The 26949-nt window shown below is 39.2% G+C and overlaps 1 protein-coding gene across 2 annotated transcripts; it reads left to right on the top strand.

The window, feature by feature from the left end:
* fubp3 (far upstream element (FUSE) binding protein 3) lies at positions 1 to 25749 on the top strand. 2 transcript variants are annotated; one of them, XM_042394869.1, is made up of 19 exons: positions 1 to 126; positions 6726 to 6837; positions 9727 to 9757; positions 10381 to 10430; positions 10586 to 10657; positions 12041 to 12098; positions 12354 to 12516; positions 14543 to 14641; positions 14834 to 14938; positions 15055 to 15157; positions 15979 to 16079; positions 16776 to 16905; positions 21024 to 21184; positions 21480 to 21553; positions 21684 to 21760; positions 22782 to 22838; positions 23097 to 23147; positions 23285 to 23412; positions 24284 to 25749. In XM_042394869.1, exons 1-19 carry the CDS (start codon positions 31 to 33, stop codon positions 24290 to 24292), a joined length of 1677 nt encoding a protein of 558 aa, XP_042250803.1. In that variant the 5' UTR covers positions 1 to 30; the 3' UTR covers positions 24293 to 25749. The 2 variants fall into 2 exon arrangements, with proteins under 2 accessions (XP_042250803.1, XP_042250802.1); XM_042394868.1 differs by having other exon boundaries at positions 9724 to 9757.
* Positions 25750 to 26949: the final 1200 nt, after the last annotated feature.

Raw genomic sequence — 26949 nt, 5'->3', positions numbered from 1 at the left:
TTTAAGTGTGGCTCTCAGCTGCCGAGGCGGATGATGATGATGGCGGAGCTGGTTCAGGGACAGGCCTCGGTGGCTCAGCCCGGAACGAAAGATGACTTCGCAGACACGATACGCCGGGTCCGACAGGTAAAACTGCTCTCCGGCGAAGACGAGCGCGACGCTTTCGGGCCACCTAAAAACGTGTTTGCATGCGGAGCGGCGCAGGACTTTGGGTCGGAGCCCCTTACTACAAAACAGTCCTCATGCAGCTAGCAAGCTAAATAACCGAGCTGAGCGGACAGATTAGAGTTTAAAGGCGACAGAAGACGCTTTAACTATCAGTGTCAAAACTGTCCAAACCGACCGGACAAGCCGCGCCTGACGCACGACACGAAGGCCTCTTATAAATGTCCAAGTTTGTGCAACTTTAGTAAGTTAACTCGACACACTGCAACCTGTTGTCAAGTACACAGAAGTTGCAGTTAGCTTAGCTTGCTAACTTACTAACACAAGTTTGATAGCTTGCAGCTTGACTCACGACGTTTCTAAACCCAACATGTCAGTTTTAGACACCGAACAACCACGCTGTCAGAAAAAGTTAGCTTGCTAGTTTTGAAGTTAGCTTTAAACAAAAGCTAGTTGTTGCTCCAGTTAAAGAGACGCGTGTTCAGTGACCACTTGCAGCATTGATGTTTAAATCCCTCTTATTTCCCCTCTACAACCCAACAAGAAGCTTGTGTGTATATAAAACCGTGAAGCTTGTCTTGCTCTGAATATTAATACAAGCTAGTGTAGCTAGTGTTAGCTTGCTGCTAGCATGTGTGGTACTATCTGTCCTACCAGGCAGCGTTGGAGGAGTTTAGGCCATGTAATGTAACGTCATCTGTGCAAATAAGCCCCCTCCACTCCTCCTGTTGAGCACACTTGGATTTTTCCATTGCAGCCTGGAAAATACCTTTTAAAATATATAATTTTAATACAACCTACATTTCACTGCTCACCTCTTTAACCTATAGTTCTTTGTATGTAAGTAGGCGACCATTAATAGAAGATTAGTGCCCTAAATAACTGCAGGTAGTAGTGTGTAACTTGGACTTTAGTCATACAGCTACTACTTTAGCCTCCCCTGTGTAGATTATAGCCCAGGCATGAGTACATAGTGTACACACGCACCTTATTATTCATAAGTTTTATGATTTTTAAAAAAGGAGTTACAGTCTTTAATGGACATTATTATAGGTCTAAAACTCTCTTTTTTTTAGATTTCAGCAATAAAACTATACCTGGCAAAAGTTAGCTTAAACATCTATGTGGCTCTGTAGAGGGAGCTGTAAGATGTTGGCACTCCTTGTTTTTTCCTGGTTAAACACTTATTTTATGAACCAGCTATAAATCCACAAAATAAAGTTAATGTGAAGTTGAACAGAAGAGTCATAAAGCTACTAGTTTAGCCTCCGCTGTGTAGATTATAACCCAGGTGTAAGTACATAGTGTACATGTGTATGTTTTTAATCAGAAGTTGTATGAGTTTTAAAAAGAAGTTGGTGTATAATGCACATTTATCATAAGTCTAAACCATTTCTAGGGCTGTAACTAATGATTATTTTCATTATCGACAAATCTATTTGTTGTTTGTTCTATAAAATGCTGAAAAATAGTGAAACATGTTGATCACTGTTTCCCAAAGCCCAAGAACGACGTCCTTAAATGTCTCATTTTGTCCCGAGCAACAATCCACAACCTAAAGATATTCAGTTTATTGTCATAGACGACTAAAGAAACCAGAAAATATTCACAATCGAGTCAGAATCATACTTTTCTTTAAAAAAAAAAAAAGACTCTAAATGATTAATCGATTATCAAAATAGTTAAAGATTAATTTAATCGTTGTCAACTAATTGACTAATCGTTGCAGCTCTAAACGTTTCTTGTACAGGTACATTTTGTCTAATTTTGAATACACCCACATAAACACATGACATGGCAAGTACATGTGCCATCAATGTGTGTCATGATACCTTCAAAGCCCCCCATTAATCCTCCTCTCCTCCTCTACTTTCTCGTCTGTGAGCTCACACCTTGTTCACAACATATCAGATTCGCCAAAACAAAAAGCTGCCACCCGAGGAGGAAAATTTCACATCAGCCTCTTAACAATAACTGCAAGTAGGATAGTCTTGGTTATGAATTGCAGAAGGCTGTAGACACTGACCTCAATAGCCAGAGATAAACATCAGAATGAATCACATAACGCAGGGTGCAAAATTAACTTTTTGTCCACCGGCCAAAAGGCGAGTGAATGTTCAAGTTCTACCAGCCACTCAGTAGATTAACATCCTGTCTTTTGGTTGGTGAGTGAAGCAAATCTACCAGAGTATATTTTACCAGCGTTTGGCTGGTGGCTGCTGCTAATCTTGTGCCCTGATCACTTATGCTTATAAAAGGCAAATCATATCTGCCACATTTAGTTTATGGCTTATGTGGGCGTTCAATGAGTTCACATGTATGTGCCACCTTACAGAAAAGAGAAGTCTTACTATTGTTTTGCGTGTAATCATATGACTTCGTTGTGGCATTAGTCTGAGAGATGGGAAGTGGAGGCCTTGTTCTAAAGCTTCTTTACACTTGTGTGTGTGTGTGTGTGTGTGTGTGTGTGTGTGTGTGTGCGTGCGCGCGCGCGCGCGCGTGTGCGTGTGTGTGTGTGTGTGTGTGGTGTTAGTTTCCACAGATGCAGTTATAGCAGTCACCTGCTTCTCCGAGCTCGGGGAGCAGCCGCTGACTGACATTTAAATCTTTAAGCTGCGAGAGCTGAAATTGTGTAGCAACACATTTCATGTTAACTGCTCTGCTTTTTTTTTTTTTTTTTTTTCATTAAACAAATATCAGCGCAAACAAAATTAAAGCACAGTCATGTTAAAGTCCATTAACTCACTAGTCTAATTCACCAGATGTTGACCTCTGCAGTCGGCCTCCCATTGGATAATTATTCCAATCCGCCTCTTGCTGCTTCTGATTTGTCACCGTTTTCATATTGAATCTCACAGAAGCACTAAATGTACCCATCTATAACCTAAAACTTCAACAGAACCATTAACATTAACATCATAATCAGTAAACTAGTAAAAATAGAAAACATTTCCTATAAAATACAAAAACCTCTGAGTATAAGTGATGAAAGGTGTAAAGTTAGAATCATGAATGGTGTAGATCACTGACAAAATAAGTCATTTCATAGCGCCCAATGGACAACATGTTCTGGCTCTAAATATAAACTTTACATACCTTTGTTGTCATGTGACCACATCACATGATTTAATTTCTGTCTTTAGACAAATCAGATATTTTAGTCCATACTGAAGACTTAAAAGTATGAAACCTGACTGACTGCAGTTACTATCCAAGGTATATTTCTTAACATATTAGCTCAGCAACGGTAGCATTCAATAAGTGAGTCTGTCTTGGAGACCAGTCCAGTCCACGGTGGTGTTTACCCAGAGGCCTCAGTAAACATCGAGGGGTTTCTACTGTAGGATGGACAGTTTGTACCAGACAGTTTGCCATAAAAACCACCAGGCTGCAAGACAGAAAACTCCAGCAGACCCACTGCTGCTGCCGCCTCTGTAGCATATACTGTATGACTGGGTGCATGCACGTGCATGTTTGAGTATGTGTGGTACGTTCAGATAAATCAGCATCTGACAGAGTAAATTTGGGTTTCATATTTTTGTTAGGTGCTTTGATCCACTAAGTTTGTGTGGAGACTTGATTTATATTTACACTCAGTATCGTTTAAAAAAACAAATTTCTGTTTAGTATTAGTGACCCACAACAACCATAATTAATTGCACTACACTAAACTGTCTAATTGTCTCCACAGTTGTTGTTTTTTTTAAAGAGCTCCCTCGGTGAAACACCTGAACACTTCTTTTTTGAATATCTTTTGACCTCTTTTCAGTTTGCAAACAACAACAAAAAGACAATGAAACAAGTATGAAATAGTGAAACAGTCACATAATAGATGGAAACCAGCAGTCATTCCCAAGCTGCTGTGTTTCTCATAAAATCAGCAACTTCTCTTTAATTTTACAGTCCCACAGTTCCCAACGCTTACTGAGCAGGCTTTGCATCATCATTTTGTAAAAGCTCTGGTTTCCCCGTACACAGAAACACAGAGCCAGCGTTTTTTAAGATTTATCCACTGTGGAGACTGTTTTGGAAAAGCTCAGTTTTGGGGTGTGAAACCACCGTTTCAATGCGGATTGTGGCCTTAAACAGAGAGAAAAGTGATGTTTTTAAAGGATAAGGCTAACGATTCTCTATACTTTTCTTACTGTCAACAAATCTCATCCTACGTACAAGTGTTTTGTGTGTGTGTGTGTGTGTATATATATCCAAAGCCTAATATCTTATTTTTCTGTGCTGTCGACCTCCCAAGTAGATAAATTCATTGTTGGTTCGGCACAGTCTGCACATGAGATTTGTTGACAATAAGAGAAATATAGAAAATCCCTAGTGCTCCTTCACACCGAGCTGCATCTGTGGTAAAGCATGCACATACTGCACAGATAATAATAGCGTTTATGATTTTAAAAAGAAGTAAATAAGCGTAAATTAAGTCAAGATGCAGTAAAACTATGATCAACGGCAGCCTCTGACTTAAAAAAAAATAAAACGAGAACTTATTTTGTGAACAAATATAGGGTACTGAAACTCAGCATGTCAACAGAAATACTGTCAAAATATAGCGACACCCATACTGTTGTAGAGACAGCTGATAAAATAGGCAGGCATTTGATATGATACTTCTCATGTATCTGTGCAGCTGTAGTGAAACAAAACTAGGAGAGCATTTTCTTGAGTGTTGACTTCATCTACAATGCTTTTTCATGTTTCCCGATGCACGTAGCTGCAGCGACTCTACACCTGCTTCCTTTTCTACCTCCGTTATTTCCATTGCACCCCTCTCACTTCCACTGGTGGGCTCTGAAGTAGATAATCATCCCTGAAGGTGATGGAAGACTCTAATTGCAGTCACTATATTTTTTTATTGTAAAAAAAAAAAAAAAAAAAAAAAAAAAAATTCCAGTCAGGCACAGATGTCAATTTAGTGCAATTTTCTGAAATGCTATACTTTTGTGTGGAAGGAGAGGTGGCAGATTAACAGGGAGTGGAAAATTCAGTTGGCGCTCTCATGCAGTGTAATTGAAGATTTAAATGTCCATCACTGCAGAACACTTTAGATCGACAAGTGACTGATTTCGAAAATAGACAGATTGGTTTTTAGCTAAGCTGTAATGCAAGTAAGTGCGTTCTTGTTTTAGCTGTATGCGGGGGTTGGACAGTTTCCATCGCTGTAAGAGAAATGTACAGAAATGCGCGTCAGATGAGGCCAGAAATGTACAAACCAGTGACCGTTCCCTGAAGGAGTCTGACTTTGTTCTGTAAGCCTTTGCTAAACTTTAAATAGTACTTTGTTCTTACATAAAATGACCAGGGATGGGTGTCCAATAGAGCTGCAATGATTAGTTGAATAATCGATTAGTCGATGGACAAAAAATTAATCTCCAACTATCATTTGGACTCATTTTTTAAGAAAATACTAAAATTCTCTGGCTCCAGCTTCTTAAATGTAACTATGATAGTAAATTGAATATCTTTGGGTTGTGGATTGTTGCTCAGGACAAAAGACATTTGAGGACGTCATTCTTGGGCTTTGGGAAACCGTGATCCACAGGTTTTGCTATTTACTGACACTTTATAGATCAAACAACACAAATTGGGAGAGGAAAAAGACATTTTTGACCCAACAATTAATTGAGAAAATAATCAGCAGATTAATTGATAATGAAAATAATCCTTAGTTGCAGTCCTTGTGTCGAGCCTCAATACATGTTTGGTACAAACTGAGATGCGTCTGTTTTTAAAAACCGATAATCAGCAAAATCTGACAAATTAATGTGTAATCACATTTTGTATTCTTGTTTACTTGTTCTTTCATCGGATAGTTCCTGATTTAAATTTAAGTGTAGACTGTTTTATTTAATCAAGGTTCCTGTTTCTGTTCCTGCTTGTGTTTAGACCACGTCTAGAATTTGAGAACTTTGGCCTCTTTTGTTAAAAACATGTTTGTATTTCTCAAGTTTATTAAAAGATAGTGTTGGTACAAAAACTCAGGTGTCGTATATTAGTATATGAAAACATGTCAAATGATACCGGGCTCATATTGAGTTATTTTATGGTTTAACTATGTAGATAAAAACCATTCAATTAGGCCATTAAATCTGTGCTCAGCAGAACATTGTGACATTTTGAAATTGTGATGGTAATATGTGATTTGGCTCCCCCTTATCTTTCTCCTTCTGTCTACCTTTGCACACCTACAGTTACATGCCCTCCTACTTCTTCTACAAACAAGATCAACAGCCTACACTGCTTAAGGCAGCCGTCATACCTTCATCACAAATCCAGTCTGTTGAGATATTGCTGTGTGCTGCGATGATTTGTCTCTGTACTAGCACATAAATGACAGTCTATGCAAGAACTGTAGCAGACTACTTCATGTCTCTGTTAAGGCCCGACTCCACAGAAAACTTAATGCTTTAGTTGGCAAAAAGAAAAGGGGATGTGTCACTTATCATGAAAGGTTATGCAAGATAAATTCTTGGAAAGGTATGTTTTCAAAAAGAATATCTCACAAATCCACTTTTCAACTTTTTACCATCTGTTGTACTGTGATGTGTCTCCAGATGGCAGCCAAGATGGGAGGAGACCAGATGCCCAACATGAACAATTCCTCTCCAGTCTTAGACCCCTCCCTGTACGGCTTTGGAGGCCAAAAACGTTCACTAGACAATGGAGGTAAGTCTCCAGTAGACACACATACATAACGCTTGTGCATGTCCGCACAGAGTGAATATTATATTAACATTCACAAGCACTTTTGTCTGATACAAGCGTTGATCCTGCATTACATGAATGTAGACATTTTCATTAAAACATCATCCTGCTTCATAACAGCTCTAAATGTTTATCGCTGTCACTGTAGAAAGGAGATGCTCTAAGTGGCTGTCTGCCTCTTCAATGTGAGCGTGTTTGTGTACCTTTTTTATGTCAGGTTTTGCTCCAACCACCCTATAAAGTTTAGCCTGACAGTCTGACTGAAATGCCATTTTGTGTCACTTCATTATTCAGTCTGACATGTCGCGTGTTCTGATAGGGAGGGGGTTGTTATTTTGCTCTAACCAGTCAGCAGTGAGTGAGGAATCGGTCTCGTCATTTTTCAGTTTACACAGAATCTGATGAAAATACAGACAGCTGTGACAATCGTCAATTTTTTTATTTTTTTTTTGTGGAAAATCACATTTTTCTGGCTGAGACAAGTGAATCTGCCTACAAAGCTCTGAGCCTCGTTTCCCAAAAGCATCTCGAGGCTCAAGATGATCGTAAAACTCATCTTACAAACCTTCTTAAGCTTAAGAGGTGTTTCCCCAAAAGCATCATAACTGAAGATGCACTTTGAAAGGCTCGTAGATTAATGAGTGATTCCTACCCACTCGCAGGAGACTAAGAGCTTCTGAAGAAGTTCCACAACTTACAACTAATGTTTTATTTAAGTTTTTTTTTGTTTGTTTGTTTTAATGCATGTCTAAACTTCTACAAGTGCCGATTGATGTAAAATGAGTGATGTTGATGTTTTTAAATTAGAAAATAAAGCTAAGACACGCGCACACAAATGAATTCATCAATTGATCTGCTAGTTTGTCTTGTCATCATCCTCTCCCTCTTCTTGTATAATATATTCTTCATCTCTGGCTGAAATGCCACTTCCACCGGTGTGTGTATATATAGCTGGTATATTTTCAGATTATGTATCTTTTTCTTTCTATTTATGACGCTTACATAAAGCAGGTCTAATACAAAAAATTATGACAATTAATTACTGAGTACAACATATATTATCCTTCTCATCCCTCAAAGTATGAATCCAGTTTGGATTAAAGATGACTTGTCATGTAAACAAAGTTACCAAAACGCATTGTGTGCGTCCTTGAGGCTTAACAAACACGTTGAATGCATTTCTGGCATTTACAAACATTTTGAAACCTGGATAGTTTACATTCTTGTTAACCTGCCAGCAGTCCACCAGTTGATCTATGTATCAGCTTATGTGTCAAGTCTCACATTTTAACTGTAACTTTAGTCATCTGTGATGTGAAAACATCAGATTTCCACACAGTAAATAAAATTAAGTGTGCGTCCAGGTCATTGTCGCGAGAGTGAAAACTCTCCTGCCTGACTGCTGACAGCGATGTCAGTGGAAGAGTCAGTCACATTGGACGGCAGTAGAGGAGGCTGTACTAGCGTCTGGTTCAAAAGTAGTTTAGTCGACTTGCAGAGAGTCGCACTGTCCTCTGTCTCCATTACCGTTCTCCATTTTGACAAGACGAGTCTGAGTTTCTCTGTCTACAATGATGAAAAAGCTTAAAAAAAAAGCCCCACTAAAAGCATCACTTTATACCGCTACCAGTGGTCAAGAACTCATCAAGGTACCTTTTTCTTTAAGCTCAACATTACCTTTAGACTATGTGGATAATAAACCTGAAAAAGAAGCTTTTTAAACATTTACCTTTCCTCCCTGTGAAACTCCTCCTCATCAGTAGTGATGACAGCGGCTCAATTTCTTCACTTGATGAACTGATGAAAAATCTCATAATTGGATTTTCATTATTTATGAGTCTGTGTAGTTGTTGCGAAACTAATGCGAGCACCACAGATGGAGGTGAAAGGAAATGGTAGAGGATGGTCGAGGAAACACTGTCATCTGTGACGTGAGAGTCATGGTTTTGTATTTTCGTTTTTGTGTGTGGTATTAAGTATCTGACACTGCAGCGTAGTGAAAAAGTGTCATCCTCTCTCGCTGTGCATAGCACACAAAACAAAGGTTTGATCCATTTCATATCCATGAAGTGGAAACACTAGTCATTTATCCCGTCGTCCTCTTGTCACAGTTGTTTTTATGATAGTTCAGCCCTGAATGCATGGATAGATAAATTATATGCAATTCTGGTTCAGGTTGGTTTGACGCACTGTTATTGTTTGCAACAATTCGTCCTCAGTTTTCCTCATTCAAGGTTGTACATCACGGGCAAGATAACAGTTTTAGTAGGCTCTCAGCGTTTAATTATCAAATGTACAAGTACGCTCAAGGCTTTCACATTTTAGTCTCGTCCTTGTGTGAATTCAGTGCTCCTCCTTTTTTATATTCATAGCTGTTCCATTCTCGAGCGTTAACCCCAGTGCATTGCCACAAGAAGTGCAAACAACCATAAAATTGATTGAACCTGCTAGATATCAACTCAGGTGTTTACGTCCATGGCAGCACATCCTCCAGTGACCCTGCAGGACCCTTGCTCGGTGCTACCTGTCAAAATTCAATTCTGGACCAGCAGCCACTGACCCGGCTGCTGCCTCTTTCATTCTGAGAAGCTCTGATTGAAACACTCACTCATACACTCGCAGGAATGATTTCCATGCCGGTGAAAGCCCCCCGCTGAGAGGGGGTCAGACACAAACACGAAGGACTGGCAAGACCATATCCATCTGCTCCCGTCCCCTCTGGCCCTCACTCATTCTTTCTGGCTATCACATGAGCAGATTTTTTTTTAAAAGCAATTTATTTTTAAGCATGATCGCAGATTATTTCTTGTGTTTTTAATTGGTTTGCTTTCCTCTCACTTCTCTCAGTAGGGAACCACCTTGGTGCAATGGTACATCAAAGGTGAGCAGAGCATCCTCAAATTATTTCTGATTCTGGTCATTTTAATGCACAGTTGGATGTATCCCTAGTTTTTATTCTGTGCCTCAGTTAAGTACTTTTAAGATTACGGCCTTATTTTCTTTCTCCATGTTACCAAAATAGGCATCAGATATAATCACACACTCACTAGTGGTGAATTTGGGTTGAGTTTTTGCTTCTTTTCTTCATTGATGGCCACAATTAACAATTTATTTTTCATTTGCTGATTATTTTCTTAATCAATTAAGTAAAAAAATGTTGTTTATAGTTTCACAGTGCACAAGACATTTTTCAAATTGTCTGACCAACTGTCCCAAACCCAAATATATTGAGTTAACTATCAAGGAAAACAATGAAAAAGTGGAAAATCTTCACATCTAAGAAACTGGAACCATCAAATTTTTGGCGTTTTTTGCCTTTTAAAAGTCACTTGATAAATTATTAAAATAGTTGCAAAATAATTTTTCCCGTAAAGTAACTGTTTTAGCTTTATTGTCTTTATATACACGTTTGTTTAGAGAAGGAGTGCTCTAGTTTTAGATGGCTCTTGATATAATTTTTTTCTGGTCAACCAGAGTTATTGATCATCTTATAATCTCTCACAGGGCTCTTACGACAGAAGACTTCAAAGTGCCTGATAAAATGGTGGGATTCAGTAAGTAGACCTTGAGTTCATTATAGTCAGTACTAAATGTTTGACATGTAATCATCAGTATTGACGTTCTACTCAGTTTTTGGGTCACTGCATGGGGGCTCCATCTAAATTCAAAAAGGTTTAAAACTGGCCTTTTCTCTCCTCCCCTGACATAGTCATTGGAAAAGGAGGAGAGCAGATTTCAAGAATTCAGCTGGAATCAGGTTGTAAGATCCAAATTGCTTCAGGTAAGTTAAACACATTATCTTAGCGCACCTCTTGCTCGCTTGATTTTTGGATATATGCAAAACTTCTTTGAGACCTGAAACCTTTACAGCCATGAACCATAAACTGAAAATGCAGCTGCAGTAGAATCTAAGGTGCTTAAATATGGCCCATAGTCATCCTCATATGCAGTAACTCTAGAAATGGTTACCATTGGTTATAATGATTTCCAGAAGTTGACTAATGACTTTAATAACTTTCCCCTCTAAAAAGTAATATCAGTGAATTCTTACAGAGTAATTTGGCTCACCAAATCTCAGGTTTGGGTCAACTACGCGTATGTCATACAGTCCCTCCAGGAAATTGTGACTTTTGCGATCACAAATGCGAGAACGTGTGGGAACGTGGTTCAGTTGACAAGAGCTTTGCTTGCTTGTTGTGCTACGTATCACAACCTCTTGACTTTGTATTAAAGTTCTTTGACAAATTTACAGTGTAGTACAAAGTCAAGAGGTTATGATATACATCACAACAAGCTAGCGAAGCTCTCTAAACTGAACCACATTCCTGTGCATGCGCAGTGACATCAGGTCTACGGCACAGAGGAATACAATAATATTAGCAAAAAAAAATGAAGATACTCTGTGCACGGCAATGCGTTTCTCCTGGGTGCCCAAGGCAAATAACAGAAAATCAAAAAAGTATATCAGCGCACACCAGGATACAAGGATAGACACTGTTTTATTAGGGGATTAAAAAAACATAAGGAGCCAACTACACATTTTGCACATTGCTTCATCTCTTGATTTTTGACAATAATATCAGGCTTTGGATACACGTAATATGTGTAAGTAGGATCAGATTTGTTGACAATATGAAAAATATAGAAAATTGCCAGCCACACGACACACACAAGCACATACTTCAGCCTGCAGAACCACCAGCTCCCAAGTGTACTTTACAAATATTTACACACATGCATTTCCTGACAAACAAATTATTAGAGCATAGAAAAAAAAACAAAGTGAAAAGGGTTTGGCCTGCTACTGCACCTAGTAGGTGTAGCCTTTGGCAGAGTGCTTGCATTCTCAACTGTACAGTGTTGTAGATAAGAGACAACGCTTTGTTACCAGTCTGGTAACTGTGATATTTATTTGGAAGTTGCACAAGTCTGGTAACGGCTGCAGGTTCCTTGTAGTTTGTGTGTTGAAAATGGTCTTTTAAAATAATCAATGTCTTATGGAAAGAAACAAATCTAGAAAAAACATAACATTTTGAATTTAAACTATTAAACATTACCCTTCATAAAATAAAATGTTGCCATCTTAACAGCATTTTTGCTGCAGTGAAGTTTGTCGGATACATTTGGCAAGTTCTGTATCTCTAATTGTCTGTTGTTGTTACAGACAGTGGAGGCATGTTGGACAGGCCCTGCACGCTGACTGGGAGCCCAGAGAACATTGAGTAAGTCTCAGCTCTCAACTTTGTCCAGTTTTCAGTAAATCTGTCAGAGCATTAGGAAAGTGTGCCCTATTGTTGTGACACAGAGGGCACGAACTCCGATCTCTTTTCACGTCGTCTCTTAATCAGTCACTGAATCACCTGAACACCCCTTTCACATTTGACAAAGAATAATGTGACACAGCAAAGTGTTTTTGTTTTGGGATCTGTAACTGTGGTGATAAATGTCTCGTCTTGGTCTCGCTCCACCTCCACCAGGCAGGCCAAGAGGCTGTTGAGTGAGATTGTGGAGCAGTGTCGATATGGTCCAGGCTTCCACTGCGAGATGGATGGCAACGGCGCCATCCAACAGATCCTCATCCCCGCCAACAAAGTCGGCCTGGTCATCGGCAAGGGAGGAGAAACCATCAAACAACTGCAGGTGTGGTAGCAGGCCGCACTTTCACCAAAATTTCCCCTTTGACAACCTTGTGGACATGCAGACTGCTGAGGAACGGGTTTAATCACATCCAGTTAACCCAGTTAGTCATTATACTGAAACCATCCTTTTGAACTACATACACGCTTCTTTATTCAACTTGCACAAAGGTGAGCTTCATAACACGACCGTCAGTTCTGTTGGTAATAATAGCGTTTTACTCACCAAAGTAATTGCTGAGATTCGAGAACGCGGCAACGTTTGTGTTTGTGGCTCTTAAAAAAAAAAAAAAAAAAAGCATGAGAGGTCAGATGATCATACAGGTTGTAAATAAACTCCCAGGTTAGTAGAAAACAAAGGAGCGGTAGAATTACAATCCAGACCGTCCTTCCTAAAAATCCACCACAACAACTACAACTTTTTTCCACAATACTTGCAGTGGTTGTGCACACTCATGTTTTTCCTTTTTGTAATAAAGCATAATTAGCATTAAAATGGGTGCACTCACTTTATTTTTACTTCCAAACAAAGTGGTAGCTACTCTAGCAAAATTTCTATCTTGTTTACAACCTAATTGTAATAATTGCTTGAACAGTTATTTTTGTTACTTTGGTGATAACAAAGTTTCATAACAAAAAGCACCGATGGCTTGAGCTCGGAAAATGAATGAACATAAAGTTGTAGTTTTCTTTTTCCACCACAGCAGAATTTTAATTTTACTCAATACCTTAAACCACAAAATATATGAAGAAAATTGCAGCGATATGCATTGATGTGCAGTGTGGTAAAATTTGGACTAGGAAGTAAATTTCTTACACTGTAGAAATTTCTTTCAAATTTCACATTTTGCCTTATAAGAAAGTTTACAGTACAGATACAAACCGGAAACATGGTCCCTGGCTGAAACTGGAACCGAGACATTGTACTTACTGTATATGGTTTGCATTTTAGACCACTAAGTCTCTAGGACTCGGTTAACTGTTTGTTAAATGTTCATTTAGTCTGCACCTCCAGCAAAGGTGGTTAAGTTGAATTGACAATCTAATATTTTGTGTAGCAGTCCCTTTGATCAGTTTCTACAATGACACTATCTCCACAGTGCAAAAAATAATTAGTATAACAGTTGTAAAATGCATCATCTGAAGCTAATATGAGTCTTCAGCAGTGCTGGAGCAGGTATCTTCTTGCTGGCAGTTGAGTGTGTTTATTGTTGGTGCTGTATCCAAGCACCAAACCCACACACATCCCTTTGCTGTGGCTCTTCAGTGAAACACTATCCAGGGAAACAAATAGAGGAAATTTTGCACTAAAAAGACTTTAACCTGCTGAAGCCTCATACTAGCTTTAGCTGAACTTAATAATGCATTTTTATACAGAACGACTATGGATTTAGTTTTCTTAAAGTTTAGTCGCTCCACAGAGGTTTCAGTTCATGGCCAGTACAGAGAGGAGGGATGATTAAAGCAACCAGTAACTATTTCAATTAACATATGGCATGTGTGTATTGTCCTGATTGTTTTCTAGTCTATGAATAAGAATATAAGATATCCTGTAACGCGTATAAGGCCCCTTCCTGCATCTCATAGTACCTTCCAGTGTGTTATATCACTTGTCCAAATGAAATTATTCAATTTCTTCTTAGAACGTTGCTGTTTAGCGCACCGACTGTCTACAGAGCATAATTTAATATTCACTGACTAATAATTATGTTTGCATGATCAAAATCCTCTACATCAGTTTATGACTAGTTTTTATTCTAAATCAAATGGCAGAAATGTTCCTTACAATTATTTTCATGATGGTTTGATTTGCTAAACATTTCAGATTCTTGAAATAACTTTTCACATCCTGCAGCTCTACACCTCTTTGCACAGGTCACCATATTGCATCCAGAATAAAAAAAACAAAAAACAAAAACCCTCTTTTGAGCCGTGGCAGAATTTCCACCTTTTCAGAGTGAATACGCATTTGGGCCCCCAGGTAACTCTTGGATGTGTGTTTCTGCTTCTGTGTGATTGTACCCCTGCAGGAGAGAACAGGAGTGCAGATGATAATGATTCAGGATGACCCCATGCCCACCGGAGCAGACAAGCCCCTGAGAATCACTGGGGATCCCCACAAAGTGCAGGTCGGTCTTAAAGAACTCAGTGTGTGCTGCTATTTTTCCAGTTTACACTCAATTTTACACATTTTATGCCTCCAGTGTTCCACTCAAAACATTTGAAAATCTCTTTGTTTTTATTGACCAGGCCTTTTTGTAATGCTCGATTTCATTTTATTTTTTTAAGATTTTTGTGCCTTTCTCTGTTTTCCTTTTTAGCAAGCCCGTGAACTTGTGGTGAAGCTCATCCGAGACAAGGACCAAGGAGACTTCAGGTCTGGCAGGGCAGACTTTGGATCCAAAATGGGGGGAAGCAGTCTGGATGTAAGAACCTCTCCTTTTTTAAATACTGGAAAGCCAAGTTGATGCTGATGTATTTATTAAGATAAAAGAACTTTTGTAATCTGTTCTGAATGTCTCTCCTCGCACTCGTTGTCCAGGTGGTTGTGCCCAGATTCGCTGTCGGCATCATCATCGGCAGGAACGGAGAGATGATCAAGAAGATTCAGAATGATGCTGGGGTCAGGATCCAGTTCAAACAAGGTAAGAAACAAAAACAAGACCGAATGTTAGCGATCAACTAAAGTAGAGCTGCAGCGATCAACAGAAAATTAATCTGTTTTGACAATCAAATAATTGTTTAAGCAAGAATACCAAACAATTACTGGTTTCAGCTTCTCAGATGTGAGGATTTGAAGCTTTTTTTGCACAATAGGAAACTCAATATCTTTGGGTTTTGGTCTATTCCTCAGACAAAAAGACATTTTTACATTTGAGTCACCTTTGACTCAAGATAATAGAAAATAATCAGCAGATTTATCATTATTGAAAATAATTATTAGTTGCAGCCCTAAACTAAAGTAGAGAATTGAAAACTCATAATGTTAATAAGAATTTAAAATCAATAACTGCATTTATTACAGTTACTGGCAGCATTTTGCAGCTCAGTTTGTACTGAAACCAATGGGTCACCAGGGAGTCATCCTGTTAATGTTGAAACACTGTATTGGTGCACAAAAGTCAGATTGTGTGTGTGTGTGGTTGGTTTGACAGTAAGAATACATTTAGGCAGACTTTCTCATCTGGTCTGTCTTGGTGGGATTCCGAGTACTTAACGGCTGATATAAAATGTAAAGTGAATGAGCTTCAGGCAAAAGTGGGACAAAGGGATTTTTATTCCAGTTTGAGCATCCAAAAGGAAATTTCTCCTACTTATTAACTTGAGCTTTGAAATCCAAACCTGCTACTAAAGTTCTAAAAATATCACCAAGCTTTTGCTCCTTTTTATAGCACTTGACAATAAATATGTATGTGATCGTAGGGCAGTTAAAGAACTTTTGTGTCCCTTGTATTTTGTCGTCCAGATGACGGAGTCAGTCCTGACCGTGTTGCCCAGGTGATGGGCCAGCCCGACCACTGCCACCACGCGGTCCACCTCATCAACGAACTGGTTCAAACAGCTCAGGTACGTGCTTATTTTCTGTCCCGTCTGTTTACATCTGTCTAGTTTGTTTTAGTTGGAAGACAGAGCAGTGATACATATTGCCAAAACTAATTATGTGGATCATTTATGAGGAAAATAACACAACCCATCATGGTGTTTAATGTTGCAGAAATCAAACTAATGTCAACTTCTTGCAGAGGCTTTAAAAATAAGAACTATGCAGAGTGCAGAGATTAGGTGTTCAGCAGATAAGAAACTCTAAAGTGGAAGCAATTTAGGAAGCAAATACTGCCCACCATTTTTGTTTTTTCTGGACCTTCCCAGTAGAGCTGGGATTAATCAACTGACAGAAAATTAATCACCAACTATTTTGATAATCGATTAATCACTTTGTGTAATTTTTTTTAAAAGAAGAAAATACTAAAATTCTCTCGTTCCAGCTTCTTAAATGTGAATATTTTATTTATTTATTTATTAAGTCCCCTATGATGGTAAACTGAATCTTTGGGTTATGGCACCTTTTCACCATTTTCTGACAACTTTTATAGACCAAACAACTAATTAGTTAACCCAAAAAATAATCAACAGATTGATCAATAATTAATAAAATAATTGTTAGTTGCATTCCCACTAAAGTGTCTGTGTTGAGCCAGTGGCTTTATGAGACTCTTAACTGTTTTTTTTTTTTTGTTTTTTTTTTTTGCTCCCTTCCAACAGGAGCGCGATGGGTTTGGAGGAGTAATGGGACGTCGAGGGCGAAGTGACTGTAACATGGGAGGGCCCGGAGGTCTGCAGGAGGTGACATATGCTGTACCTGCTGACAAGTGCGGCCTGGTGATTGGCAAAGGTAAGGAAAATGTTTTGTATCATGTCTGGTTAATTATTTAAACACTTGTTGATACTGTAAGAACTTCAGTGAACTTTTTTTTGGTAATTCTTTTGTAGCTTTGTTTTGTTTCTAGCGTCTATATAAAAGTCACTGTGTAGTGTGAATGATTGGTTTTAATCGGTTTTCTCGACGTGAGCAGAGTTCATCAATATGAACAGTTTAAATAAGACTATATCCAACTCAACAGATTGCAATCTCCCTTTTTAATAACTGAACGCCGTTTGGTGTTCTGCCCCTGCTTGAAACTGATGAGGGGTGAGTGACCACCCTCCATTCTCCCTCCAGGCCTCATGTATACAGCACAAGTGGCATTCATTGGCTTCACTAAGGGCTTAATGACGGGGATAATGCGTGTAATGTGACATTAATTGTTAAAGGTGCATAATAACAGCCCTCAATCATGTGGAAGGCTGCCTGGCATCTAATGAGGGTCTTTCAGCCCAATAGAGTGCAGCGAGGGAATGAATAGGAGGAATTAGCTTATTGGCTATTCATGCCCACTCTATTGCCAGCTATTTAAAAGTCATTGACCATTGCATTGGAAGGAGCTGTGTGTGTGTGTGTGTGTGTGTGTAGTATGTGTGCATGCATGTCTCCTTGGTGTGTGTGTGTGTGTGAGTGCAGTGGTGGGCGGGGACGAAGGGGGCCTCTTTACCTAAGATAAAAACATGGCAATAGAAATGTCAAGTGGCTTTTGTGCATGTAGTGGGGCGAGGGAAACAAATAAACCTGGGCGTTGCGTACCCTTCTCTGTGCATTAGCATATGAAGTGAGCCAATATGGTGGAGATGGCGGTGGGTCTGGGTGCTGTCAGCCGTCCCTTAAAGGGTGCTGTGATTAATATCTTTACGATGCCATATGCAGCCCATTGCCCCTCTATTTTGACCCCCAACACACACACACTCTCAACACTTGATGAATAAAGCCACCCACCAACCTGTTCACACTTTATTACAGGCTTGAATTCGGTGCCAGAGACTTAACAAGCGTGCTACAGTTATACCCGTGATTTTTGACCTAAAAAAAATCTAAACTCAAAGTTCACTCGCTAGTTTTTTTTTAGTCTTCCTCAGCAGATGAAGTTTGGTCAGTTGACAGTTGAAATTTGCTTGGTTGAAAGCTCTGGAAGAAGCTTGTAAGATACGTTAAGATTCTTTTGTCAAACTGCTTCCAAGATCATTGATGAACTTTCACGCTATATCATGATGATTCAAAATCTAATGTTCCTGAAAGTTAAAATGGACTCAACTCTTTAGTACACCACCTAAACTTGATTATACACACGTTTCTCTTGAATATCCAAGTATTCCTGAGACGAGGACGGATTTTTAGCCAAGCAAGTGGCACAGATCTAGTCATGGCAGTGTTGGTCGGTTGGTCCGCCACTCAGTCCAAACTGAATATCTCAACAGCTATTTGATGGATTGGTTTGAAATTTTTTACAGATATTCATGGTGCTCAGAGGTTGAATCTCACTGACTTTGATCTTTTTCCTCGAGCGCCACCGTGAGATTCGTTTATCGCCAAATACCTGCAAAACTAATCCCATTCCCATCCACCTCAGCTGTGTGTTTAGTGCTAATTAACACTTAACACACTCAACTAAGATATTGATCATGGTAAACTTTATACCTACATAACAGCAGCACATTAGCATTGTCATTGTGAGGGTGTTAGCGCTGACATTACTGACATTAGCATTTAGCTCAAAGCACAGCTGTGCTTAAGTACAGCCTCACAGAGCTGTTTGCATGGCTGTAGACTGAAAAAATGTAAAATGTTATGTTAAAGATCCACCAGACATGTATGAAGACAGTGAAAATAGTGTGTGTCTGATTTGACTTTTAAGTATAATTACATGTTAAAATCCTTAAAATGGCATCTACTCCTTCTCCCTCATTAAAAACTCCAGAGTCTGTGAATATGCAAATATATTTCATTTCAAAAGTTTAACTACTTCACAGAATATATCTCCTGCTTAACTCATAAGTCAATTTTCAGTGTGTGTGTATCTCTTCAATGTTGGATGTAGGCCCGGGCGATAGTTCAGTGTTATCCTTTATCAAACTTAAGCAGAATTGTGTTCAGATAATATGATCAGATACATTTTGTTTAACAAATTAAGCCGCCAAATGAAGTAAGTTCCATGTAAACAGAGTACTATAAAAGTGTATAGCTTCAACTGTGTACAACAAAATCAGTACAAGACAGAATGAACACATATGAGCATGTTAAGGATGTAATTAATGATTGTTTTCATTGATTGCTGATAATTTGCTGATTATTTGGTCTATTGAATGCCAGCAAATAGTCAAAATGTCTGTCACAACATCCCACAGCCTTCACATTTCTTGTTTTGTCAGGTCAGCCGTTCAAAACCCAAATATTTTAAGCTTATCTCAGAAGACACACAAAAGCGCAAAAAACACACATTTGAGTAGCTGGAACCAAGGGGACTTTAAGATATTTAAAAACTAAATATTAACTATCAAAATTGTTACCAATTAGTTTTCTTTTGATCAACAAATTCTTACAGCTCTAGAGCACATAATGAACGTGCCTTGTTAGTCACTCTGATAGATGGTGAGAGTTTTCCAGAAAATTTAATTTATCCTTCAGGGAAAACCTCATTCAGACATAACGCTTGAGAGTGATGTCTATCAGTATTTCGTGTTACACATTCTGGTGTTTCCCCTTGAGGTCGGAGAGGTCTTTTTTTTTTTTTTTTTCTCTCTCTACACACCAGCAGCTAACCAGTCCCTTGGCTTTGCCCTGAATACCGTCACCAGTTGCACTTTTGTATTCCCTCCTTTTCTCCAGCTCACTAAACCAGTCTCATTAATAAGGCCTGTATTATCTGTCCTCACTACAGCCCAGTCCATGAAATGAATAGTCAGGGTCTTCATTGCTCTCTGCTGTCTGACTAGAAGAGCTCATAATGGCTTCATTAAGGCAGAAGTTTCATTTGGTTGACAATGAGTTAATAGCCCATGTGCAGTCTGTTGGCAGCAAGGAATAGGCTACGGGAGGAGGAGAGGTTTTTGATGAGCGTTTTCATTCTGGGGTCAGCCAGGGTCATCCGAGTGTCAGCCACAAGTGAACAAATGTGTAATTGATGTTGGGACAGCCCCGGTGTCCCCCCGGGAAGCACCCTCAGCCTTTTTCGTTCAGATGGGCATTGTGGAGGTGGGGAGGGGGGGGGTGGTGGCGGTTGTATGCCCCCCCCCCACATCACCCCCCTCCCCACTCACTCCCTCCTCGCATCACAGAGGACAACACAGAGTCAAGAATGAAAAGGGTAAAAGAGACAAACGATATCCCAGAAGGAGGATACGCTTCAATTTTGGCCCTTTTCTCTTGCCAGCTATGTTTCATTTCTCCCCGCTGGTGTAATTGCTCTCCCCACACGTCGGGAAGCTGGCATCTGATGCAGAGGAGGGGGTGGCGTGCAGGAGATGTCTCCTTTTGTTTCCCGATTTGCATGGATGTTACCATAGAATGGTAGATAAGTGGTGAAGACACATGCCAGTCTTCATAAGGTAGCACTATCACATACGTTTTAGTCAAATGAGTCAACATGATCAGGGTGATGAGAAGTCTGGCCTAAAGGTGAGGTAATGCTCGAAATGAACTAGTTTGTATGACGTCTGAAGACAAAAGTGGTGGCTATAATCAGCTACGCTCTATAGGGGGTGAAAAGCCAGAGAGAGACGCAGTAATTGTTCAAATGAGGATAACGCCACGTATTTATGGACAGTCTCTCTTTGAAGGCGTTCAGGGTGGTTTAGAAGAAAAGTGATTGTGTGAAGAGTGAAAGAGTTTGAGAGAGACGTACAAACCCTACTCGCATCACCTCTGCAAAAAGTGGGCGTTATTGTTAGATTCTCGGTTTTGGAAAGTTGCAGAAATTGACGGAAGGAAGCCTTCGCAATTCTGACATCAGAAAGGTGTGGATGGGGGAGGGGGTTTGAGATCCTGTTCAGCATCCGAATGCTTATAGGACTCGACTTGTGTGTGGAAAATCTTCTCAGCTACATACAAAAATGTAAAAAATGAATAACTTGATGCTTTTCCAGGTGGAGAAACCATCAAGAACATCAAAGAGCAGTCTCGTGCCCACGTGGAGCTACAGAGAAACCCGCCGCCCAACACCGACCCCAACGTGCGCATCTTCTCCATCCGAGGCACCCCTCAGCAGTTGGAAAAGGCTCGCCAGCTGATCGATGAGAGAATTGGGGTAGGTGGTCTGGCTCTGCGTTCCCCCCTCCCCACCCCCCCTTCTCCAAAACACTATTGTCTGGCCTGATATTCATGAGCGCACATGTCAATGCAGCAAGCTGCTGGGGTGAGCCAGGCTGCTGTGGTCCTGGTGGCCGGCAGGATGTCACCAGAGGTTAAACATGAAGAATCCATCAAATGGACTTAATGGAGTGCATCAGCGCCTGGCCATGCCCTCTGACCTTGCCTGTTGGCTTCCTTTAAACACAAGTGTGGTCTCTCACTCGCCTCCTCTTCCCTTTTCTCTGCTCTAGGGTCCAGGAATGGGGGGCAACAGCAACTTCGGTATGAATCCCTACAACCAAGGACCAACCACTCCTCCCCAACAGTAAGGTTCAATTTTTCTCCTCCCCTCCATTTGATATCATTTTTCATGTATCACTGGTCAAAGTTGTGGTTGATAAGAGATTGTCATGAAGTCAAACTCACGTCAGTTTGCGTTTTATTTTTTTTTGAAGTGGGCCTCAGACGTTCATGACAGGAGGATGGGGTACAACTTTTCAGATATGGCAGCCTCAAGGCCAACAAGACCACAGTAAGTAATTACACTTAAGCCTGATTTATGTATGATGTGGTCGCCCGATGCTTTTGATAAGTGTCGCTCAACAGAAATTAAAGAGTCACGCAACAGTTTCAATTCACGCTTATGCTCGTCTCCATGGTAACCAGATGCCACCCTCCAGCCGGCTTGTTTAGTTACATTATATCATCCCGACGGGGACGTTTCAAGTTATCTGAAGTTACAGACCAAAATATCAACTAGGAAGTTTAGTGAAAAACTACAATCTCCATGGCGACATTGGTAACACTACCCAATCACATTGCACGACAAAATATGACCGTGTCCACGACATAACAGTATTCTGAAATGAAAGGAAAGTGTCAAGTGACACTTTTCTGTCAAAAATACGTCATTTCTGTCAACCGACACTTATCAGAAGTGTCAAGCGACCTCCCATAAATCCACCTTAAGGCAGCGCCCCGGTAGCCAGACGGTTACTGTGCATGCCACGTATCCGCACCGTCTCTGGTTTGAATCCGGTAAGGGACCTTTTGTTGCATGTCATCTCCTTCTCACCTTGTTTCCTGTTGGCAATAACTAATAAAGGCAAAAAGTGCCAAGAAAATAAATAAGTATTTGGACTAAGAATGTAAGCTAGGTTTAGGTTTTCTAGATAAAATACTGCTTAAGCCACCTGACAGGATTTAAGTATAAAAACATAAGCAATCAAGAGAACTGTTCCCTCCCCAGCTGGATGATATCTGAGTGAGGTAACAAAAATATGTAAACAGTTTCCTACTCTGAAGTTGTTTTATCGCCCATAACACTGAGTGTCATATTGCTGCAGTATATTTAAAGTCTTCTGCTGGCCAAGATGAGATGGTCACGTTCCCTGCGGCTAACCACCTCTTTCCTGTATGGACAGATTTTTAAATTTGATGTCGATGGAAATCATTAGGAAACAGAATTGCAGATGAGAGCAGAAGGCGAAAAGGGGGAAACGCAAAGCCCCACTCTCAGTAACTCTGGCGGTGTTATCTGTGTCTGGTTTCAGGTCACAATGGATCCCAGACGGGCCAGATGGACTGGGAGCAGTATTATAAAAAGCTAGGCAAGTGTCACTCAAGAGACAAACGAGTATTTTTGTTTTAACGACAATCTCAAGGCACACTTTCTTTTACTGTCCTGCTCCACAAAGGTTCAAATTTAATCCTCCTTTACTTATGTACGCTTAAACATTGTTTGTTCATATTCTACAGCCTAAAACTGTGATCATTAAAACTGGCTTTGTAATAAAAAGAAAATTTAAATTTGTACATTATTAAAGAAAGTCTTCTGATGTTTTAAATGTTTCTTCTGTTGCTTACAGGTCAGCAGAACCAGGCCCAGAGCACTGCTCCTGAATACAACAAAGCTTGGGGTAAGAACTCACACACACAACAGAAACAGATTCATGCCCTGTTTGAAGTCTGTCATCACACCTCAAAGCTGCACATGTGACTCAATTGTCTTCATATTTTTTCCATGCATGGTGTTTTTTTTTTCCTTCCTCTGCAGGCCAGTCAGCTGGTCCTGCATCTCAGCAGACCTCTAATCCTGACTACAACGCCTGGGTTGACTTCTACAGACAGCCAATGGCGTACTTCAACCAGGGCGCACAGCAGACACAAGCCCCGGGCCTTCAGGTGAGAACCAGCCGCCTCAACACAAGTCTCACAGTTTGTTCACAGTACAGATGTTAAAGGACAAAGCTGCTGTTTTTTTTCTCATTGTCAACAAATCCCAGAAAAACACTCAAATCAACAATGTGTTAGTTTGTCTTCCCAGACTCAATGGTTCATAAAAAGGAGTCACAAATATATATTTTCATTTTTCTAAAAGGCTCAGAAATTTCCTTAAACAGCTGGACGCTGTAGTTTTTTAGCAAATGTTTAAACAGAAGTGACAGAAAGTCAATCTACAGCAATTCTATTAATAAATTAATCATTTTGAGTCCAAACATTTTCTGGTTCCAGTTTCTCAAATGTGAGGATTTGCTTTCCTTTGTCTTATATGATGGTAAATTTGATCATCTTTTGAGTTTTGACTGTTGATGGAACAAAAAATAATCTATTTTATAGACAAATCTATGAATCAGTAATGAAAATGGTTGTTGTTTTTAGCCCTAAACGGGAGTAAATTGTGCACTGGACTATTTTAGTGGTGTATTGATACACGTTTGTTCCTCTATTTTAGTCACTTTCTGCATTGTTCTGCTGCCTTAAACACTCATTTGCACTGCAGCGTTAGTGTTTACTGTAACGAAGAAACATTTAATTTGTTTTTAATTGTTTTTAGACAACAATGGAGGTAATATAAAGCTTTGGATTCAGAGGAAATATTTATTAGTAGGGTCAGTTTATCGTTGATTTTGATGTTTTTCTGGTGTTTGTTGACAAGACAAACATTTAAACTCAAATGTCAGATTATTTTTTTTAATGTAAGGCACCGCTGGAAGCAGCTGTGCTGTGTGTAAATATTGTGATCAGTGATTAATAAATTGCTGTCGTCCCACAGGATCATTAGAGAAGACGCCCAGGTTAAAGACTTGAATCACTGAGGATGAAAACAACCCTTTTTTAACAGAGGGTCCTAGATTTGCAACGCCTTGAAGACTTTTTTTCTTAGTGAGAAACACTAGCTGTAGAATGACTTATATGATAAAGTAATATTTCTAAAATCAGGAACATTTATTTGTTACTAAATGCTTATGTACACTGTTATTTTGAATAGACAGTATCTGGGATCCCTTTTTGGACTTGAGAGAGCTGTTTCGTTTTTTTCTATATTTTCCTGTCTTGACTCAGATTGTACCGCCAAAATGAACCCAAGAGTTGTGTAACATTTCAAAAGGCAATATGATCTATTTTTTCTAGTTATGTTGAAAATGAAACCATGATTATGTGCTTAGCAGTCTTGAATACCATTTGTCATATGTCATAAGATGTTTAAAAGAGTGTGTTAAAATGTTTTTCCTTTTACATAATTCAGTGAAATGAAACTGTGATGTTTTGTTACAGGAAATGTATTTTTGTTACAAGGTTAAAAAAAAAAAAAAAAAAGGATTAATGTCAGCCAGTGGCAATAGTTCTAATTTAATTCCTGTTGTGCATTGTATGCTGTTTTTCATTGTCATTTTATTGTACTCTGGTTTAAAAAGGTGCAATATCTTATTTCACTTTTGAAACAAAGATGGGTTCTCTAATATTTTGACAGACTTTTAACTTGTAGTTTTAAGATGTTTTTTCTTTTTTCAAATGGAAATGTCTCGGATAATTTATTACAATGATCTGATAGGATTTAGGGGGATGTTGCAAATAGCTTTTTTGCCTTTGCTACCTTGTAAAACTATGTATATATGCTCATATATTTGACTGTTAATTTAAAATATATATGTTTCATATATATATATATATACATATATATATATACTTATATATAAAAAAATATTTTTTTCCTGTGATCACTATTGCAGGAAAATTGTCCCTCTTTTTCTGTTCTGTTTTCATACTGAAAATGTTCAAAGATTGTGAATGTGATTTGAAATTTGATGTTGCATCTTGTTATGAAGAAAAAATAAGAAGTGGTAGATTTTTGTGTATGTTCTGTACCTGAATTATTCAAGACTGCTAAGCCTCTGTAATTCTACCTGTGTAATAATTAATTGTAGTATTTTTATGTTTTAAGTATTATGATCAAAAATCTGTCTTATTTGGTACCTCCCAGTTCACTAACGCCCCACTGAGCCCTCGGTGTGGACTCAGTGGGGCGTTGGACTCAGTCCAATGCTAATAACTTTTTAATTAATTTTTTATTTCTTTGTGTGATCTAATATAAATGATGCATCATTATGGAAAAATGATTCTGGTATTAACGTCATTTCTTAATGAAAAGGGATATAATTTCAAAATGTCTAATTATGGTGTTTGTTTTTTTTTCCTTATGTGTACAGTTAACCATGTATTAAAAACATCCAGACTACCTTTGATGTGTACTGTTAAGCTGATTTTTTTTTGTTTGACATTATAAAGATTTGGATGTATTTTGTTGTATTTGAAGTGTTAAATATTCTTAGTTTCACGTGTGTGTGCGTGTGTGTGTGCGTGTGTACTAACAGATAATAGAGAATATATAGGCCAACTGTATGTTTTCATGTTTTATAAGCAGAAAATCTATATTTTCTATAGTCTACTGCCAGTTCTCAAACACAAATAAATTTTCCGCAAGCCTCTCTTGTGGTTGAATTAAATCATCTTTATTAGTTCTCATTGTTAACGGCTACTCTTCTCCTGTTTTAATGTAGTTTCATACTTGCAAGTGCAAAAGATGTTTAATACGTCAAACATCTCTAATCAGAAACCTGATTGATGCTTGTGTAGAAATGATAGAAAATAACTGTTTCTATACAGTAGAGACGTGTACATTTGTGAATGTATTGTGTCACACATGACTTGAAATACTTAAAAGTGGTGCACATTTATGTTTTCAGGTTCAATTTAGTGGAACGTTTAACTAGAAACCCCTGACTGTCAGGTATTCTTGCTGCCTCACTGTGTGAGTCTGCTTTCAGTTTCAATATCCCGACAACTTTTTGGGAAATCTTAACATTTTTTGAGAAGTTGAACTGGAGGATTAAGTTGTATTTCTCTCCAGATGACAGTAGAACTCACTAAACTTTGATCTAATGCAACTCAGCGGCCTGATGTGACATTTTCTCATGTTTGTTTCTGGAGCATTTTTGGTGTATTTCAGCTATAATGTCACAAACTTTTAAAATTTTAAATCAGAAAAGCTCCTGTCTGTAATCAACACCCATATCTGGATTGCCTTTAAGTTGTTCATTTACTCAAACAGGACAATGTTTAATGTGTCGACCATCACAGACAGAGGTTTTGTTTCCCAGAATACTAAGTTTCAGGTGACGCCTGCTCAGTATTTTTCTCTACATTTCCATCATTTCCTTCCTTGCTCATGTTAACTGTCCACCAGCAGCGGCAGCACGTCGTCTCTCAGGCTCCTGTCCAGTGAGATGTTCCTCTCCACCCCCTCCAGAGCCCCTCCAGCTTTGTCACCGCACATCTTTGCTCTCAGCAGGGAGGCTCCTGCCACGGTAGACCCTGCACGGCCCCATACTGGCCCCTGCATTGATGCCGTGCAGCTGTTTCCAAATCCAGCCCTTGATT

This window comes from Thunnus maccoyii, chromosome 19 (genome assembly GCF_910596095.1).
Source record: "Thunnus maccoyii chromosome 19, fThuMac1.1, whole genome shotgun sequence".
In the NCBI taxonomy this organism is placed as follows: domain Eukaryota; kingdom Metazoa; phylum Chordata; class Actinopteri; order Scombriformes; family Scombridae; genus Thunnus; species Thunnus maccoyii.
The sequence above is the reverse complement of the archived record's forward strand: the minus strand, read 5'-3'. Positions and strand labels throughout refer to the sequence as shown.

Excerpts from the sequence above, each read along its gene's own strand:
- fubp3 (XM_042394868.1), top strand. The coding sequence starts at position 31 with ATGATGATGATGGCGGAGCTGGTTCAGGGACAGGCCTCGGTGGCTCAG. Across the intron at positions 21,761-22,781 it reads TCAAGGCCAACAAGACCACA|GTCACAATGGATCCCAGACG; the intron begins GTAAGTAATTAC and ends GTCTGGTTTCAG. Across the intron at positions 22,839-23,096 it reads GCAGTATTATAAAAAGCTAG|GTCAGCAGAACCAGGCCCAG; the intron begins GCAAGTGTCACT and ends TGTTGCTTACAG.